General features: G+C 41.3%; 1 protein-coding gene across 2 annotated transcripts in view; it reads right to left on the bottom strand.

Moving 5' to 3' along the window:
• The window catches only part of MGAT4D (MGAT4 family member D), a 189,547-nt gene that overhangs the window by 136,319 nt on the left and 32,413 nt on the right, over positions 1-20,815 (bottom strand). For both annotated transcript variants that reach the window (XM_089693886.1, XM_089693887.1), the window contains exon 2: positions 9,619-9,780. In XM_089693886.1, coding sequence (XP_089550012.1) covers positions 9,619-9,780 — 162 coding nt within the window. The remainder of the gene's footprint in view (positions 1-9,618; positions 9,781-20,815) is intronic.

Below are 20,815 nucleotides of genomic sequence, written 5' to 3'. Positions count from 1 at the left end.
GTCATTGAGAATTACTGAGTGAGCTGTGAGTGGTCACAGCTTGTCACATGGTACAAGGCTGTTGTGAATAGCCTTGTACCATGTGACCTCTGTGATCATTCACAGATTTCACACATAGTAAGCAATGATGTCACAAGTGACATCTTGCTTACTACTTTGCATGTGATCACTGATTCGCCAATCAGTGATCACATGATCGGGACCTCGTACAGAGGTCCCGTCCGACGATCGATGTTTCACTGTGTCCGCGCACAGCTAGAAAAGGCGGGTGCCGTTTATGAACGGCAACCTGACCCTGGACTGCCACCGCCCTGCCGTTTATAAACAGCAGGACGACGGCAAGAGGTTAATTGTTAAAAAAAAAAAAATAGCTTTTTTTTGTTTTTTACTTTTGGGAATGCTGTGTGAATTGGAACAAAAACGTACATAGTGGGGTATTCTCAAATTTGAGTCAAGTGTGGAAAAATGCAGTCAAGTATGGATGTAAAACCTAATGGAGAAGGGAAGAAGTTAATACAAAAGTAACATATAACATAGTAACATTTCCAACAATACTGATGGAATGTGCTTTTCACTCAAATTCCCCTGAGGGCAGTGACGAAACAAAGACAACTAAAATGGTAATGTGCGTCAATATATTATGACAATAAACAGAGAGCAATATAGTTTCACTAAGCTGCTGAGTTTTTGTCCTTGATCTTTTAACTTAAAGGGAACTTGAGCTAAAGCTTAAAGAATATGTAAATCTAACATTTCATACTCCTGATACATGCCTGCTATCCCATGTACTTGTATGAAAAAGTATCCTGTTCTCTTTTTATTACTTACCTTTGTGTGAAATCCCTGGTGTTCCCAACCAGTCCCTCTGCTTTCCTATTAAAAACTGACTACACTAGGTATGAGAGCATGCTGTGGTCAGTTCTCTGGCTGTGCTGGGAACTCTCCACAATGATCAGACTCCTGTTTACACACTCACAAGCTGTCATGTGGGCGGGGTCACTGGGTGACCCCATACCTCTGCTTACTTAGCGGCTTGGGGAAGCAGAATGGTCATTTGGCAAGTGTCAAGCGACGGGAGCGGTTATATTCAGTGGGCTGGAGCTTATCATGACTGATAATGGATTTACATAGGGGGACATGTTTATTCATTTATTTTAACCACTTCAAGTCCGGAAGATTTACCCCCCTTCATGACCAGGCCATTTTTTGCGATGCAGTGCTGCGTTACTTAAACTGACAATTGTGCGGTCATGCAACGCTGTACGTAAATGAAATTTATGTAATTTCTTTCCCACAAAACTATGTAATTTTTTCCTCACAATATAAAAAAAACAAAACATTTTTTACTTTTTGCTATAAAACATATCCAATAAAAAAATGTAAAAAAAAAATTTCTTCATAAATTTGAGCCAAAATGTATTCTGCTATGTCTTTGCTAAAAAAAAAAAAATCCCAATAAGTGTATATTAATTGGTTTACGTGAAACTACAATTGGCAGTATATATACTGCAATTTAATTTTTTTTTTTCAGTGACAGTCAGTCATGCATTCCGACCATTGATATCTCCAGTGACATGAATACAGTAATCAGTGCTAATAAAAAGCACTGAAACTGTACTAATGACGCTGGGCAGGAAGAGGTTAACATCGGGGGCAATCAATTGGTTAACAGTGTGCTGTTTGTCATTTACTGTGTAAAGTGTGTGCTGCTTTACTAGGGAGAACTGCTGCTTTCTATCTGTCTGCTGTGCAGAGATAGAAAGCAGCATGTCCATGCTGACAGGAGAGAGATGTGTTGTTTACGCACAGATCTCTCCCCTCTGATTTTCCCTGACGATCAGTTGGCGGTCTTGAAGTGGTTAATAAAAAGGTCCAAAATGGTGTGTGTTTTTATTTACTTTTGACAATTTTTTGGTGAATGAGTAGGTGTTACTCACATAGGGGGGAATCTGGGATCTGAGGGTCCCCCTTCTTAAAGGAGGCTTCCAGATTCCGATAGGCTACCCCCCACTCCTGCACCCGCAAATCCACTGGGCCATGGTTGTCAGTAAGAGGCCCTTGCCCTCATTAACATGGCATGTGGCCTGGTATGGTCCTGGACTGCCAAGCTATGTGCTCAGGTAAGGATCTGGTATAGGTTTTGGGGGGAAACCCATGCCATTTTTTTTTGGTTTGAGGTCACCCTTAAAATTTATACCAGAGCCAAAGAACCCAGTATGATCAGTGGGGGACCACCACGCTGGTTTTGTTTTTCATGCCGGCTCTATTGTTTACGTTCTGCTGTCAGCGGGGAAAACCCACTGACAGCGGAAATGACCCATCGTTATTAGGAAGCCAGTATGTGCTGGCTCCTTAACAACCAATAACTCATCCCTGCTGCTAATAACAGGGATGAATCACATATTGTTAGGATGCCAGCAGGTGCCAGCTCCTTAACCAGTGACTAGTTCCCGCTGGCTGACAGCAAGGATGAGTTATAGTAGTAAAAACTCACATTAAAAATGTATACAAATTGCACCAACTTGCACTGCAGCTGTGCTACAAAAATCACATTGAAAACCGAATCGAAACTGCACTGCACTAATGTGAACCTAGGCTAAAAGGACAGTAAACCAATGGAGGCGAGTAGGGCTTGTGTGGGTAAGATGAAGCCAAAACAATGAACACCAGGTCAGGAATTGTTATTGAAAGGTCTAAACAGCAGAGATGAAGCTAGATAGGAAAGCCTATTTAAGAAGGTAAGTTCAGGATGTTTGTGGTTGGGAGATAGGAGAGACAGAATTGGCTGGTCAGAGGAAAGACAGCGGAGGAGAATGTGGTTGGGAGGAGAGTACAGGGATCTTTGCAGGAAAGCAGTGGGTGGGGAAGGAAGGACATTCCAAGAAAAAACCTACATCATGGTAAAAAAAAAAAAAATGCAACACAGAGGCAAGTACAAAGGGCAGCATCTGAGACTTTCATTGAACAATTCTAAAGTAGGTTAAAATTGACAGATGGCATGCTGTTGGCTAGTAATGATTAGCAATGCCAGAATGCTCCACAGTTGATTGGAGTCCGCCTGTGGGAAATTCAGTTGATTGGACATGATTAGGAAAGGCATAAACCTATCTATATAAGGTCCCACAGTTAACAGTGCATGTCAGAGCACAAACCAAGTCATGAAGTCCAAGGAATTGTCCATAGACCTCCAAGACAGGATTGTATCAAGGCACAGATCTGGGGAAGGGTACAGAAAAATTTCTGCAGCAATGAGCACAGTGGCCTCCATCATCCATAAATGGGAGAAGTTTGGAACCAACAGGAATCTTCCTAGAGCGGGCTGCCCAGCCAAAATGAGCTATCGAGGGAGAAGGGCCTTAGCCAGGGAGGTAACCAAGCACCTGATGGTTACTCTGAAAGAGCTCCAGCGTTTCTCTGTGGAGAGAGGAGCACCTTTCAGAAGAACAACCATCTCTGCAGCACTCTACCATACAGGCCTGATTGGTGGAGTGGCCAAATGGAAGCCACTCCTCAGTAAAAGGCAAATGGCAGCCCACCTGGAGTTTGCCAAAAGGCACCTGAGGGACTCTCAGACCATGAGAAACAGAACTCTCTGGTCTGATGAATCAAAGATTGAATCTTTGGCCTGAATGTCAAGTGTCCTGTCTGGTGGAAACCAGGCAACGCTCACCACCTAGCCAATACCATTCCTACAGTGAAGCATGGTGGTGGCAGCAGCATGCTCTGGGTATGTGATGTTTTTCAGCAGCAGGAACTGGGAGACTAGTAAGGATCAAAGAAAAGATGAATGCAGGAATGTATAGAGGCATCCTTGATGAAAACCTGTTCCAGAACGCTCTGGACCTTAGACTGGGGTGACGGTTCATCTTTCAACAGGACAACGACCCTAAGCACTCAGCCCACATAAAAAAAGGAATGGCTACGGGCCAACTCTGTGAATGTCCTGGAGTAGCCCAGCCAGAGCCCAGACTTGAACCCGATTGAACATCTCTGGAGAGATCTGAAAATGGCTGTGCATCGACGCTCCTCATCCAACCTGATGGAGCTTGAGAGGTACTGCAAAGAAGAATGGGAGACATTGCCCAAAAATAGGTGTGCCAAGCTTGTGGCATCATACTCAAAACAACTTGAGGCTGTAATTGCTGCTAAAGGTGCTTCAACAAAGTATTGAGCAAAGGATGTGAATACTTATGTATATGTGTTTTTTTTTGTTTTTTATTTATAATAAGCTGCAAAAATTTCAAAACGAACTGCTTTCACGTTGTCATTATGGGGTATTGTTTGTAGAATGTTGATGAAAAAAAATGAATTTAATCCATTGTGCAATAAGGCTGTAACATAACAAAATATGGCAAAAGTTAAGTGCTGTGAATACTTTCTGGATGCACTGTATGACTTTAGGTAGTGTATAGCATAGTTGCTTATCCAAAGTCATGCATATAATATGACATGATATTTCCATATGTTGTTGAAAAGTGAAACAATACCCTTGTTGAAATCCAGATATTGTATTTGAATTTTGTTGTACTTCTCTAACTTGTCCGCCCGGTATTGAACATGAGAACAGGATATGTTTTACACCCACTATTCTATAGATGACCTTTCTGCGTTATGTTACCTATGCAAACAAGAACACATTGTAGGAAAACAGCCTGGTTAAAGAATATGTAGGTGTGCTCCAATACCAGAAACAGCTATGCAGTAATGTTCTGAAAATATCCCTGCTCAGTTTTACATTGGCAAGAAATGTCTTTTGAACAATGCCTGTAATAAGCCTGGGACAGCTAAGTAAAGCATGCTTTTGACATGAAAACAGTTGGAATGTACAGGCTGCATTCTTTATATATAATATGTTTAAATTTAGCAGAGTCTAACTTTTAAGCTTGAGAGAGAGGAAATGGGCATGTTTCTCATGGCCATGGCAATGCTTTCAAGCCACACCCTTTCAAGAATTAGTCATTAGTTCTCCTATGAAGCCCAGTTCTGTGATGTGTTTTTTTTTTATTGTTTTGTTATTGATTGGAGAAGCATTAGATGCTCTGTCTTTTTATTGCTTTGTGTATACCAGGGACATTTCCCCCAACCCATTACCCTAATGAAGGTTGATAGGAGATGATATAAAAAGGAAATTGTTTGTGGACACAGGAAGGAGTTAAAAGGTCACCTTGCCTGGATTCTGCCATGTAGGTGGGTAGGTAACTGGTAATTTCCAATAATATAGGGTAAAGACAGACAATGTAATGGTTTTAATGAAGGTATGCAAATGACCAAAGTTCAAAACAGTTAAACAAAATCTCTGGTCCAATGAAAAAGCAAGTTATTTGATGAGCTGGTGAAATAATTAAAGCCTTTCACAGAGAAGAGCAGTGTCCTGCTGTTTACTCCCTCCGCCCGCAGCTGAGAACATAGGGAAGGTGATCACTTATTAAAAAAGGTATTTATAATGTTTTTATATCTTTACACAAATGTTTTACCTTTCATGTCTATTTTAAACTGAATCGGCAACTTAAAAGGTGAGGGTTTACAATCACTTTAAAACTAATTAACATTCCTTACAATGGGAGAGAAGCTAAACTGTAGTCAAAATCGCTCTAAACAATGTTTTGTCTGTACCTATTTCCTTCACTGCATGGTAAGGACTAGCAGCAATCAAAGGCAGCCAATAGATGATTTTATTTTTTTTCCCTCCACCAAAAGAAAATCATGCAATTCAACACAGTCAGTGCTATTGTGTTCTGCTGGCTGGGGAGCACAGGGAACGTGAACTGTTAAACAAGGTTAAGCTGGTTTCTTTCCGGCTGGCTGGTAAGTGAACTGGGAATTTTTGTTTGTTTGTTTTTTTACATGTGTTGCTCTTCCATATGCTTCTTTCTGCAAAGGCCAGCTATAAGTTGGGGTGGTTGCATTTGTACTGACGGTGAATTTTTGAGGGGATGCACTGGATACCTTCGCTGCCATTGTGCTATTGCTGGGTTTCCAGTGCATCCCCATACCTTTAAGGTGGGATGGGCTGCCTCCAGGAACACCTGTCTTTAATCTATCTGTTATTATATATGTACTCCAATTTTGGAGAGTCTCAACATTTATAGAGTTAGGACTGGGGTGCCATGGCGTGGCTTCGGCAGCTTATGCTTATCTTTACAAATGTATGTAAACTAAACCCCTTGATTTTAATGTGAACTATTAGACAAGGTAATTTGGTTTGTTGCAAGCTGGCTGGTAAGTAAGCTTGGAATTTTTGTTAGTTGGTTTTTAGCCTGCCTGACTGGCAGAACACAATAATTACTGCTAGCGGCTATAGCTGCTGGCAGTAATCGCATGTAACAAAAACAACAGGCTAGTTGTACCCAAGTCAAATAATGGATTGACTTGGGAACAATCAGCATGTCCATGCATGGATCGAAATTTGGTCGCTTCAGCAGGGACCATTTTTGACCCATGTATGGCAGGCTTAACGAACAGAGTAAGCTCCTCTAACACTTTGGTAGTAGGTATGGCTCAGATCGTTTAGCTATAAATAGCTAAGGAAGACCAGACACCCATAGGAGGTCCTGGCTAAATATATCCTATCTGCCTGGCTGGTAGGGGCATGAGTTCCCTACCAACAAAGTTTTGTCTACGGAAAGTAGTAAGATTTCATTGAAATCATTTAGGTGGTCAGTTTAGATGCAAGCACTAATTAACAGAGCTCTAGCCAGGGCCTTAAAGCTGAACTATACTCACCTTGACTCCAGAGATGTGGCATCCCAGAGCTCCCCACCAGCCGCTGACATCTTTGGGCGACCGACTTCCTGGTCTCAATTGCCGGTCACTTTCATTGGCTAGGCCATGATGTCAGCACTCCTGCATGTGTGCTGGAGTTTTGTTAGCTTCAGCATTGCTGGTTTTATACTGTAAGGTACACATTCACAACTCGGTTAACAAGGCCAGAGAGGCAGGTAGGTAACTTTAATGCAGAAAAGACAGTCTGTCTCTTCTGCATTAAAAATCCTGCCTGTTCGCCCATTTTAATTTTGTACATAAAGTTCCACTTTCAGGTGGCATTAGTAAGAGTTCATGTGGTACAGGTACAACTAGGTCTTTTCCATGAAAGGTACCCTTTACCAGCAGATTTCTTTAGCAGCAGCAGTAGGGCAGGAACACTAGGTCTTTGCATGAAGTAATACTGTTGTGAGAGTTATGCTAGGGCTATAGTAAGAGGTTAATGATGGGCATAGTGATTTTAGGGTTTCCAATTACAATATCAAGCCTTGCTACTAATCAGCAATATACTGGATTCCTTTTAGTAGTGCTATTAACAGTTTTTACATGTAGCCAGGTGCTTGACTAAGAATGAAAAGTGCAAGAAACACTGGCTGCAGCTGCTCTCTGTAGCTGCTGCCCTGTGGTGCTGAACTGGTTAATATCTATATCAACAAGAGGAGGGAGCTGTTGAGCAGGAAGATTTCAATTGACTGAGTCAGGAAGCATTGCACTGTGGGAACTGTAACCCAGAGGAGAGAGACTACTGTAATCAAGAGCTTTTGAACCACATTCCCAGGGAGAAAGAGCTACAATTTCTCAGGCTTTACAGGACACAGGTGGCTCTTACCATGAGGCAGAGCAAAGAGTGCACATCTCTATCCAGTGTGCACCATCACTGCTGCATATCAGCAGTCTGAGCGAGATCCATAGCACTGAATTTGGGTGGTGCTAACAACCAGAATCACCTGCCAGCAGAGCACAGAGAGTGGACTAACTGCTGTGTGTGACCAGATGGTGTGCTGCAATATCCTTGGGGCTGACTGGGGCTACTCTTATGTGCTCCAACGTTACAACTGGACCCCAACACTAGCCAGCTGAAGAGTTAGATCTAAAGACTGTCCCTTTCAGAGGCACCACAGACACCTTTACCTATTGCTTATGCTAAGAGGCACCTTTCAGGGGACATTGTAACATATCCATTCTCTTGGAGTGCATTCCAAACCAGTTACAGTATTCTTATCCACACTGCAGTTGATGTTTATATGCATTGCTTATTGCTGACTTTGCTGTTTTATAAGTTGATTACAGTCGAACGATTCCACTGTGTAAACAATATTCTAAGTCTAACGATTATACTGTCCAGCAGACAGTGTCTGAATCTACTTACTGGAAACTCATACCATCATTTACTCTAACCTTTACCAATACATTGAGTTCATTTATCATTAAAATGATCTCAAGTCTTTCTTGATACTAATTCACAGGCAAGCTAAAAAGGTATCCATACTGGAGTTTTTATAAGTGCTTGCAGTGGCTTTCAGTCAACCAGGTCTGCCAGAGGAGCTAAGAGTAATCACTGAGTTGAGATAAAATACAGAGGACCCAAACTACTAAGTGGCTCCTCCCAGGGTAGCACTACATACATATTGCTAATGTTAAACCAAGGCAATCTTCAACCAAAGTACTACTTTTCACAATGAAGATTCGTAATTTTGACTCTGCCAGTTGTTTTGACATTTATCCCTAGCTGACAAATCCTGCTGTAATGTTCCGGGACTCCTGGAAGCCACTATAGAAAAGTTTCAGAACTGCCCACATTAATGGCCCATCATTTCTTAGGGCACAAACTGCCATAGGAGAGGCTACTAGCACTATCAGGCTCATGTATAACAAGTTGATAGCCTTGCCCTTTCATGTCTAACAACCTGGAAGTGACAAACAGCTATTTACAATAGTGCTTTTATGCATTCTGTAGATAACCTCCAGTGAAAAATGTGTCTACATTTTATATTTACATATAGGAGTTCAACAAGATAAAATTTTCCACATGCTTTGCAAGCTTTCTATGCATTATGGTCTTTACGTATATCCACTTCTCATATTATGACCTATTGCCAGGCAACATATTAAAATACACTTTTAAAACTAAAAGCACTGCTATAGAGGAGATTTAAAGTGTTACAAAACCCATGACCCTGCATTCGCTATATCTGGTCTCCCACAGTACACAAAACAAGATAAAATGAAATTATTTTAGTAAATATAAACTGATAAATACCTTTTCTCATCAGCAACATATAGCAGTCTTGTGACTTCTATCAGTATCCAGATGAGCACTGGTTAAAGCCTGTAGCAAGAGTTTTCATTCTCCTCTGACTGTCCTATGAGGCTGAATAACCCATGACCCTCTGCCCGGACAGTGCTGATTGGCCCTGTGCTGATCACATGCACCTTCCCAAAGAAGAAAAAAAAAACTAGCAATACACACTAAACTGAGCATGTACAGCGTGATTCCTATAGCTCTGTAGTATCAGCAGATGGACTGGGGACAGTAGAAGAAGGGGAGGAGGGTCAAACAGCCTTTTTACACAGTGCGGAAGATTAACCCCTTAGGTTCCACAGTGAGAACACCAAGCATGCTTTACTGCATTTGCAGACTGATTTTACGATTGTGGGTTTAGTAACACTAAGTTAATGAGAAGCTGAAAGCTTTATTTCTTTAACAAATGCCTATGCAAACTCTGTACTCATATTACGATCTTACTATAACATGGGACATGCTTCAGGTAAGACATATCAAGATACACAGGTGTGACTTGGATTAAGATATCAAAAATGTCCAAGGAATTTTGATTTTTCAAACACTATTAATACCTGTGTGATTTTCAAATGCATTCCTCTTCTCTGCAACTGCATGCTTAATTTCATCTAAAACAGTACTCAGATCTCGGGATCGTTTCCGGTTTTCTTGTTCTGCGTGAAATAGTCTTTGCTGAAGTTCCAAAAACTGTTTTTCATATGTGTCCATTCCATACTCTGTAAAGGAAGAGAGAAAACTACATTAAGCGAGCATCATTTATTAGTATCCACATTTTGCTGGTTGCCTTGATTTAAACAGTCACATAACCTAAAACTCATACAGCGTCAAAAAGATCCATTCAAATCACTTTTAAGGAAAACGATGTTAACGTTCCCAGACTGTAACAGAACTTTAGATATTTTCCCTCATGAAATACTATACCAATGTACTGTAACTCTGCTTTATAAAGTTAGTCATATCAGGTTGTAGAGTGGCTAAGTAGAAGAAGAAATCTGCTAGGATAGCACCCAAACCCTAATCACATGTGTGATAGGTAACTGCTACATATAATAAACATATTTGTTAAATAACCACTACCACAAAAATTGATATTGTGATAACAGTATTCAGTAACACATGTAATGTTAGCATTCATTATATGAACGACGTTTGTTTTTATTTCACAAACTTTTATAATTTGCACCACATCTGTATGCATGTCAAACTGGCCAGTAAAAATACAGTGGCGAGGGTTGCCACAAACTGTAACAATGCCAAGAGTGCTTGTCCAGTTACAGCTCCATTTCTTTGTAAAGAATAAGTGGTTTATCTGGATTTTATTGCCCACATACAAGCAAATATTGCAGCCTAAGGGGTCTTCACACATGGCATAGCAAATGTATCTATGCTTGCCACGTTTAACAGGCAACATGCTTGAGGTCAATGAGACCACACCTCCAACCACGAACCAAACAATTGCTTGCATTTGCAGCACAGTACTTTCAATACAAGATGTGCCTTGGAATTGAGATTAAGAAAAACGCATTCAGGAGATCTTAACAGATCTGCCACAGATACCTTTTCAAAAGGCAGTAGAGACTGCTGCCCATGTGTCCCAAGCCATGTCACTGTCACATTTTTCAGAAAATTTAATTAGTGTTGAAACCCAGGAAAAAAATATATACTGCATTTTAATCCTTTAATGTGGTATTCACATTTGTTTTTTTTTTCCTTTATTTTATTCTAATCTGGAGTTAGGCTTTAATTAGTCAGTCACATATAAAATTCATTCAAAATCTTCTAGTTCATGTGACACTTTCTCCAAGGGTGTCTCAATTATTCCACCATAAATAAAAGGAGCCAAACCAAGACAGGAAGTTTGGTACTTGTTAGGTCACCTGGTGGAAATAAAGGCCTAAAAACAGAAAACTAGAGCAATCACCACATCTAAGGATTGATAAACTGCATTATCTTCCATTTTTTAGCTTTAATCTACATGTATATATGAAAAAAAGGTACAAATAAAAGGCACATGTAATGAAAAAAACAAACATACGTCTATCAAAACGTGATTTAACCACACGCATTAATCAGAATACAATATTTTCCTAATAATTGTGCCTTAAATGCTATTAGCAATTCTGTATTGTTTTCTGTCTAGTGACCTTTGTATGCCCTTAGCAATTTCTTTCTGGCCCTGTAAATGGTTTAATGTGTGCAGCTCATAAAGAAGACATCTCAATCTGAAAGATGTAAAAGGAACATACAAGTGAATATGAAATATTGGTTCTATGCTTTTGAAGGAAATTGTGGACTGCTAATTTTGTTAAGTGCTTTCAAGCTTCCCATTATGGCAATCCATAAACATAATGGTTTCTATATATCCCTTTGTGACACAAAGTCTTATTAGCAGCCAAGTAATGCATTTCATCCAGACAGAGGAAACTCCAGGGACACTCATCTGTTCTAAATGTAACGTCACCCCCATACTATACAAGTACTGTGTTGAAATATACCAACATATAACACCCACTTCACATTACTGAATACCATATACAATCCCACTGAAAATAGATTTTACTTTTTTAAATCAGTACTTTTAATCACCTCTCATAATACTGGACACTATATTATACACTATAAACAGTACTTATTGTAAAGTTCTTAAAGCAGTTCTTCACTCTGGGGAAAAAAAAAAGTTAATAAAAAGGTTACTTACCTGTCCAGGGATCCAGCGTTGTCCTCACCCAGGCTAGTTCTTCACTAGGCTTCAGGTTCCCACCACCGGCATCCCTAACTGCTGCTGTTCGCTTCACAGCTGGCTGACCACTGCTCATGCACAAGCCATGCACTATTGTGTTCTGCTGGCAAAACACAATGATTATTGCTTGTTGCTATAGCCGCTGGCAGTGATCACATGCAGAAAATCTGACAGACTGGTTGTACTGAAGTCGATGAATGGATCAACTTCAGTACAACTAGCCTGCCCTTCAATAGACCAAATTTCGTCCACTCACAGCTGACATTCGATCCATCTATGGCTGACTTAATAGATTTTGTGTTATCAGCAGCCATACGTTTTCAGGTGCTGCTGTTGTCAACTAAGGGTGTGTTCACGCATCAAATAATGGAAAAACACACAGCATAGAAAAACTAGAACCATTTAGAACAATGGCTAATGTGTGTACATGGCTTGATATGGCTTGTTTTAAAGCATTAATGGGAATATGTCCTTCAAGTTACTGCCTTAGAACAGAAAATGCAGATGAGGATTTCTAACTTGTTTCTGACTCTTCCAATCTGCATACTTTTACTGAAGTAGTTATGATGCCAGGAGGATCAGCAAGGCACACAGCAAGTCCAAAAGAACAGCAATGAAAGCCCTAACACTTTGCCCATGGTAAATTTCCTTTAAAATGCCTTTCATACTGTCTAGATCGGGTGTCGGCAACCCGCGGCTCTTTTTCACCTTGGCTGCGGCTCCGGAGCACACTGCCCACCAGGTGACAGGCAATAGGGTCTTCTGTGTGCCGGGCGCCCGCTCCCCTCCCTCCTCTCAGGCGGCCGCCCCAAAAGTCAGGACTCTGCAGCTAGCCCAGCAATGGGCAAACTACGGCCCGGCGGACCTTTTAATCCGGCCCGCGGAGCATGGCAAACATTGGCTGTCAGGATGTAGGCGGGGCAGCGTGACGAACTCCTCTCCTCTCACAGTCCGCCCTGAAGACCGGAACGGCGCGGGAACACGGCAAGAGGAACGCGCGGAGCAAAGGTAAGTGAATTGACACAATATGGGGAATGAATTACTATATGGGGGATGAATTACTATGGGGGATGAATTACTATATGGGGGATGTATTTTCAGTTTTAAAAATGGGGCTCTCAAAATAAATTTCAATCGTGGTTTTGGCGAGATTTGGCTCAGTTGAAAAAAAAAGGTTGCCCACCACTGACCTAAGGCTATGATTGTGATTATGACGATACACTGTGGCCCTGATTAACCCTTTGCTTACTGGGCCCTTAAACCCCCTTCATGACCAGAGCGCTTTTTGCAATATATGCAGTGTCGGATTTGTTTTAAATGTTGCAATGGTTTTGCGGCTCCCAGTCTTTTTTTCCCTCTCGGAAACGGGTCCAAGTGGCTCTTTATGTCTTAAAGGTTGCAGACCCCTGGTCTAGATGCAATTTCCTGGTAGTTCGTACACTCCCTACTACATGTGAATGCAAGTGCCAGCAATTGCAGAATTTCTGTGCCAGAGCAATCACAGCAGATAATGCTAATCCATTAGGCAGCTTTTAGTGCATAAGTAATGATCACACTGCTAGAAGAACTTTTTTTTGTTTTTTTTTATCCCCAATAAAAAAAACAAAAAGTATAAAAATAACAAACATTCTGCTAACATCACAATGTGACCTTAACCACTTGACTACCTGGCAAATTCTGACACTTCTCTCGAAAATGTAAACAATAATTTTTGTTGCTATAAAATTAGAACCCTCAAAACACTTTTTTAGCAGAGGCCCTAGAGAGTAAAATGATGGGTGTTACCATTTTTTATGTCACGCGGTAGTTGCGCAGCAGTTTTTCAAACTTAATTTTATTGGAAAAATTACACTTTGATGAATTTTAGTGCACACAAACAATACAATACCATTTTTTTTGGTAAAATATAAAAGATGATGTTACACCAAGTAAATATATACCAAAATATGTCACGCTTTAAAATTGTGCATGCTTCTGGAATGGCGAAAACTACGGTACTTTAAATTATCCATAGGTGATGCTTTAAAAGCCTTTACAGGTTACCGGTTTAGAGTTACACAGGAGCTCCGGTACTATAATTATTTCTCTCACTCTGGCATTCACAGTGATACCTCACGTGTTGTGCGATCACGGTTTACATATGTGTGTGGGACCGACACATGCACGTGAGCATGGGGGGGGGGGGGGGGGGGCTTTAAAATTTGTTACTAAACCTACAACATTAAAATCAGTCTGTTATACTCACTGTGGAACCTAAGGGGTTAATCACCCACATTGTGTAAAAGAGCTGTCCCCAATTCATCTGCTGATAGAACAGAGCCTTGGGGACAAGCTGCACATGCTCAGTTTGGAGTGTACTGCTAGATAGTTTTTCATTTTTCTTGAAGAGTGCATATGATCAGCACAGGGCCAATCAGCGCTGTCCAGACCGGGGGTCAGGGGTCCTGCAGCCTCATAGGACAATCAGGGGAGAATGAAAACTCCTCTTACAAGCTTTAATCAGCGCTCTGATGGACACTGATAGAAGTCCAAGACTGCTCTAATTGCTGATGAGAAAGGGTATTTAGTTTATATTTACTAAAATTGCCATGTTCTGTGTACTCTGGGAGACCAGATATAGTGAATGCAGGGTCATGTGTTTAGTAACACTTTCATTTTATGGGGGGTTTTTTTAAACAATTTATTTAATTTTTTTTGTTTCACTTTTATTGCTGTCACAAGGAATGTAAACATCCCTTGTAACAGCAATAGGCAGTGGAAGGTACTCTTTATGGCGAGATCGGGGGCTATTAGACCCCTGATCTCTCCTTTGGGCGCATCCTTACCAGGCTCCCCAATCGCTGGAGATCCTAGTAAAACCCGGCAAAGTGGTGGGACCCCCTTCCACCACAAATTAAAGTAATATAGCAGCTGCGTAGCTGCTCAGTTTACTTGTACCTGAAAGACAATCGCCAGCACTAAAAAACTATACCAGGATCAAGGTTGTAGCCTCAATGATGATCCCAGTATAACTGCTTCCCTACAAAGACATATGTATGTATGGTGGTAAGGAAGCAGTTAAAGTGTAATTATTTTTAGAAGAAAAAACAATCCCCTCATGCACACTGGATGTTTTTACAACTGCTGTTTTTGGCTTCTGGCTTTTTGTTCTACAGCCAGAAACTTCCCCAGCATGTTATCCTATATATTCATGCGCACATAGCCTTTAATCTGCATTTTTTAGCAGGAGCGTTTTCTGGCAGGAAAAAAAACCCAGAACTAGTGGGTTTCAACAGGAGTTTTTTAGCTGTAAAAATGCCCTAACACTAGTAAAAGCTGAAAAACACTGATAAAAGCTGAAAAATGCAGATAAAAGCTGAAAAACGCTAAAAACGCAGCTATTCTGTATTTATGAGCGCTTTTGAGCCTGAAGATTTTGTGATAGTATAACTGCTAAAAAATGTGAAAGCTGAAAAACACTAAAAAAACACTGAAAAAAAGCAAAAAAAAAAAACCACAAAAAAAAAAAATATGTTTTTATTGCAGCATTCTACAGCTAGTGCTACTGGTGTTTTAGAACGTCAGGTGTGCATGAGACCTTAAATCCCTTCAATGTACATTGATCACACAAACTCTGGTGTAGATTCCCAAGACTCTTACTGGTTTCTGTACTAAAGAAATAGCTGCTTGACTACATTCTTTGGATAAGAATACTGAATGGGTGGGAATGGTGCACTCTCAAGCTGGCAATAGAGGATTTTTTTTATTCAGCCGAATGGCTGCTGCCGCTGCCAATTTTCCAACTTTTTCATTCGACAGAAGTTGAACTAACTATTGACTTTTGTCGAACAGAGACAGCCATAGACTGATCGAAATTTTGATCTGACTATCTATGACCACCTTCAGTGTTCTGATAAGAAAAGCTGCAGGGTCTGCATCCCCTTAAAAGTAATTAACCATATAGGAGTATATTACCAAAAACAACATTTCTGTTGCAGAGGATACCTATAATCTGATTTGCATTCTAATGCAGAATTCTGGGAAAATCAGTGAGCCAATTACATGGACAAGGAATGACATTTCTGGATGAATTCTGTACGCCAACAACAACTCTGCAGAATGAAATGAAAAGGTAATTTTCTAATAATGTAAAATCACAATATAGCTTTTGCAGCTGCTATATGCCAATTTTTTTATTTTATTTTTTTTTGCAATTTTTTTTTTACAAAAGTGGAGTAACCCTTTAAGACAATAGGGAAAATTTAATGTAAAATTGGACAATTTTGGTCTGCATAGCCTTGAAAGTCTATGTAAAGCCCCTTTTTTTAATTTTGGAAAAAGCATCAGGTTATCTCGTTACAATGCTTTAATTATGAACTAACTATCCTTTGCAAAGCATATTCATAACAGAGCCTAGCTGCATTAACTTCTGAGAGGGACATGGACCCTAGCCATGTGGGACGAGTATGAGATAGAACGAGGACTATGCCACAGGTCTTGAACTAGACTTATTCATAGGAAATCACAAACCAAATATAAACAATGACACAAAGCATAAGGCATCACACCCTACCAAGTACTTGGTAAATTGCCTATTTAGAATAATCTTTATTAACATTATCAGATTACACTATTATTATTTTCATAACCTCAAACATTTACCTCAAGCTTCTTATCCACCATTTATTCCCTGCCAAATATGTCTGTGCTCACTGAAGCAATGTGTAGATAGTATAAATTCTATGACAGAAGCTGCCAGTATATCAGGACAAACCGGTGCAGAGCAGCATCAGTGTGGATATGACATGCATATTAAGTCACAATACTTACTAAAATGTAAAGGGGTAACCAGGGAGGTACTATTGAGGGTACTTCTCTGAAGTACAGTACATCAATCCCTAGTGACACTGATTGGCACAGAGGATGTAAACTCAGCTTGTTCAGGCTGGGCAGCCAGGATCCAGTTTTGTACTGTAGATTATACAGAAGTCTGCTTTATCACAGAAAAACTGATTTTTATCCAAATATATAGCATGGCATGGAGACTATAAAACGGTAACACAAAATGAAAGGAGAATTAAAGTTCAAAGAATATGCATTTGAAAAAATGTTGAGGATTAATTGATGGGCACTGATGAGGTGGCACAGATAGACAGCACTGATAGGCCACACTGATGAGGCGGCACTGGTGGGCATTGATGAGGAGGCACTGATATACAGCAATGATGGTCACTTATAGGCGGCACTGACCATCAGGGCACTGATGATCAGTGCTGATCTGCTCTGACAGCTGCCGGTTATCGGCAGTACTTTCCTCACACTGTGACAGCGTGAGGAAAGTGCTGCAGATAACCGGCAACTGTATTTACTCCGTGATCTGATGTGTCATTGGGCACAGCTGATTATGTGGTAATAGGCCACTGATTGACCTTTTACCTCATCACATGATCAGCTGTGTCCATAGTACACAGCGGTCACGGAGATCGCCAGGTGCATGGGAGGGAGCGTTCTGGGAGGACATCATATGACACCCTCCCAGAACTGGACAACCGTGCCATAGCCGTCATTCAGCTATAGCGCAGTTAACAAGTGGTTAAAATGGTTCTGTCACAATGTTTTTTACCTTAAAAAGAGAATTATGAGAATTACTTTTTTTCCCCCAGATCAAACTTACTTAGATGGATGCTGAATCTGTACCCCGCCGGCTCTAAGAGTGAGAACTCAGCAATCACAAGACCACTGATTGCCGAGTTCTCACCACAGCTCTGTCAGTCACCATTTTATGCTCTGCCCCCCCCCCCCCCCGTGCCCCCCCCCAACCCCCTCGCTGGGCTGTGCAGGGGGAGGGAGCTCCTCAGGCTCCTAGCAAAACATTGAGAAGCTGAGCCAGGTGCTGCTCCAAACTTTGGGGTGGATCCCGACTTTAAAGTCGGATTTTTCCCCAATTTGGATTGGCTATGTGACGTCAGACAACAGCAGGCTTCAGCCCGCTGTCAGCTGAAAATGGGTCACAGGAGTGCAGAACGAACAGCACTCCTGTAATCCACAGAAGTACAGCCAAGAGAGCTTTGGCTGTACTTCTCCTTTAATGCATTACCTGCATTAAAAGGGATTCTAAAAGATTTTTTTTAAATAAATATGTTATACTTACCTGCTCTGTGCAGTGGTTTTGCACAGAGCAGCCCTGATCCTCCTCTTCTAGGGTCCCCCACCGGCACTCCTAGCTCCTGCTCCCTAATATGGGGGCACACATGAAGGCTCGATCCCAAGCCTTGGTCTTTCCTCGTGGTCTCACAGAGCAGACTGATAGTAGATTGATAGCAGCGGGAGCCATTGGCTCACTGTCAATCAAATCCAGTGAGGAGGGAGCAGGGGCGGCACCAAGACACTGTTTGTAGACACATAGCCCGGATTAGAAGTGAGCCCATACTTCTGCTATGGGGGCAGACACATAAGAGGAGGAGCCAAGATCACTGGCAGGAGACCCCAGAAAAGGAGGTTCTGGGATGCTCTGTGCAATACCAGTGCACAGATCAGGTTAAGTGTATACCTCTTTATTTTAAGTAAAAAAAAACTAGGCCTTTAGAATCACTTTAAAAAGCCAACACTATTTCAGCCAAATGGCTTTGTCTAGGCCAGCAATGGGCAAACTACGGCCCGGCGGACCTTTTAATCCGGCCCGTGGAGCTAGGCTCCCGCTAGGCTCCTCTCACAGTCTGCCGTGTAGCATGAAAATCTGTCTCCTATGAGGATCTGTCCCCCTCGACGTATCTGCGCATGTGCCGGAGATCGCCGATCGGCTGCTAATGCCTGAAACTGGCACATGCGCAGATACGTCGAGGGGGACAGATCCTCATAGGAGACAGATTTTCGTGCTACAACGGAACGGCGCGGGACACGGCGAGAGGAACGTGCGGAGCAAAGGTAAGTGAATTGACACAGGGGGGACTTGGGGACTTAATATGGGGGATGAATTACTATATGGGGGATGAATTACTATATGGGGGATAAATTACTATATGGGGGATAAATTACTATATGGGGGATAAATTACTATATGGGGGATAAATTACTATAGGGGGGATGAATTACTATAGGGGGGATGAATTACTATAGGGGGGATGAATTACTATAGGGGGGATGAATTACTATATGGGGGATGAATTACTATGTGGGGGATTAATTACTATGGGGGATGAATTACTATATGGGGGATGAATTACTATATGGGGGATGAATTACTATTGGGGATGAATTACTATATGGGGGATGAATTACTATATGGGGGATGAATTACTATGGGGGGGATTAATTACTATGGGGGGGATGAATTACTATATGGGGGATTAATTACTATGCTTACTATGGGGGAATATTACTATACTTACTATGGATGACACATACACATCATTCATCTATTCTTGGTCCGGCCCCCGGGTCCAATATATGAACCCATTGAGGCCCTCAAGTCAAAATGTTTGCCCACCCCTGGTCTAGGCTGTGATGATGTCTGCTGCAAACTGGGAGAAAAGTATTTTGTCAGTCTTCTCTGGCCCAGTAATCAAACCGCAACGTTGTAACTTTATGACAAGTCACAAGGTGAGAGGCTGCAGCACAGGATCTATGGTCAAATATTTAACGGTTAAAGCTGACCTCTAGGTATTATTTTATCGGCATATAATAGTGCCAGTTCACATATGAACCGCATCCAACAACATTGCTTCCTATGGTACCTGTTTACGTTTGTCCGGTGAACTGGCGGTGTGGATTCAGTGCAGTTTGAAAAAGAGACATTTATGATTTCTGAGCAGTGCCATCAGGTTCAGGTGCGGATTACAGGCTATTAACTTCTATGAGTACAGTTTCTAAACTGCACATGCAGGATAAAATCCTGACCTAATCCTGTCCTGAACCTGATGTAAACCTGACCTGAATTGCTGATAAACTACTGTGTCAATTAGCTGAAACCTGAGCTTCAATCAGCACCGCACATGTGTGAATCAGCCCTTAGGATTTACAGCATTGAGCTAACCTGTCCTGCACCACAGTGTATAACAGCCAAAAAATACTATAGGTTGACTTTAGAGCAAGTTCAGTCTGAACCTCATTTTATTTACCCAAGATAAAAGAGCTACCCTTTTACATGAATGAATTTGTGCTTTTACTGAAACTCGTTTTGGGTATTTACAGATATCCATGCTGAGTGTCCATGGACAAAGATGGGGCTCAGGAGAGAGCCTACATGTGTTCCCCCACAACATGCCATGGTGGTGCACGTAGTAGAGCATGCAATGAACGCTGACGGGGGACCCCAGAAAAGGAGGTTCAGGGCCACTATGTGCAACATCATTGCACTGAGTAGGTAAGTATACCTTGTTTGTTATTTTAGAAAAAAATAGACTTTGTAACTACTTCCAACTGTTAAAAAGCACTTGTTCTACAAATGTACTTTAGCTTGCAAGAAAATCTGTTAAACTGGGCCAATCCTCTATCCTTGTTGAAAAGATGACAGTTGTAATTAATCACGTACAGCCCTGGCCAAAAATTTTGAGAATGACACAAATATTAATTTTCAAAGTCTGCAGCCTGTTTTTAAGACGGCAATTTGCATGTCTCCAGAATGTTATGAAGAGTGATCAGATGAATTGCAATTAATTGCAAAGTAATTCTTTGCCATGAAAATGAACCTAAGCACCCCCCAAAAAAAAATCCACTGCATTTCAGCCCTGCCACAAAAGCATCAGCTGACATGCAGAAATTCTCTCGTTAACACAGATGTCAGTGTTGACGCGGACAAGGCTGGAGATCACTCTGTCGTGCTGACTGAGTTAGAATAACAGACTGAAAGCTTTAAAAAGGAGGGTAGTACTTGAAATCATTGTTCTTCCTCTGTTAATCATGGTTACTTGCCAGGAAACATGCAGTCATCATTGTTTTGCACAGAAAGGGATTCACAGGCAAAGTTATTGCCGTTACTAAGATTTTACTTAAAAATCAACCATTTATCGGATCATCAATAACTTCAAGGAGAG

Source organism: Staurois parvus, unplaced genomic scaffold (assembly GCF_062004578.1).
Source record: "Staurois parvus isolate SC_StPar_1 unplaced genomic scaffold, SC_StPar_1.0 ptg000639l, whole genome shotgun sequence".
NCBI classification, from domain to species: domain Eukaryota; kingdom Metazoa; phylum Chordata; class Amphibia; order Anura; family Ranidae; genus Staurois; species Staurois parvus.
The sequence above is the reverse complement of the archived record's forward strand: the minus strand, read 5'-3'. Positions and strand labels throughout refer to the sequence as shown.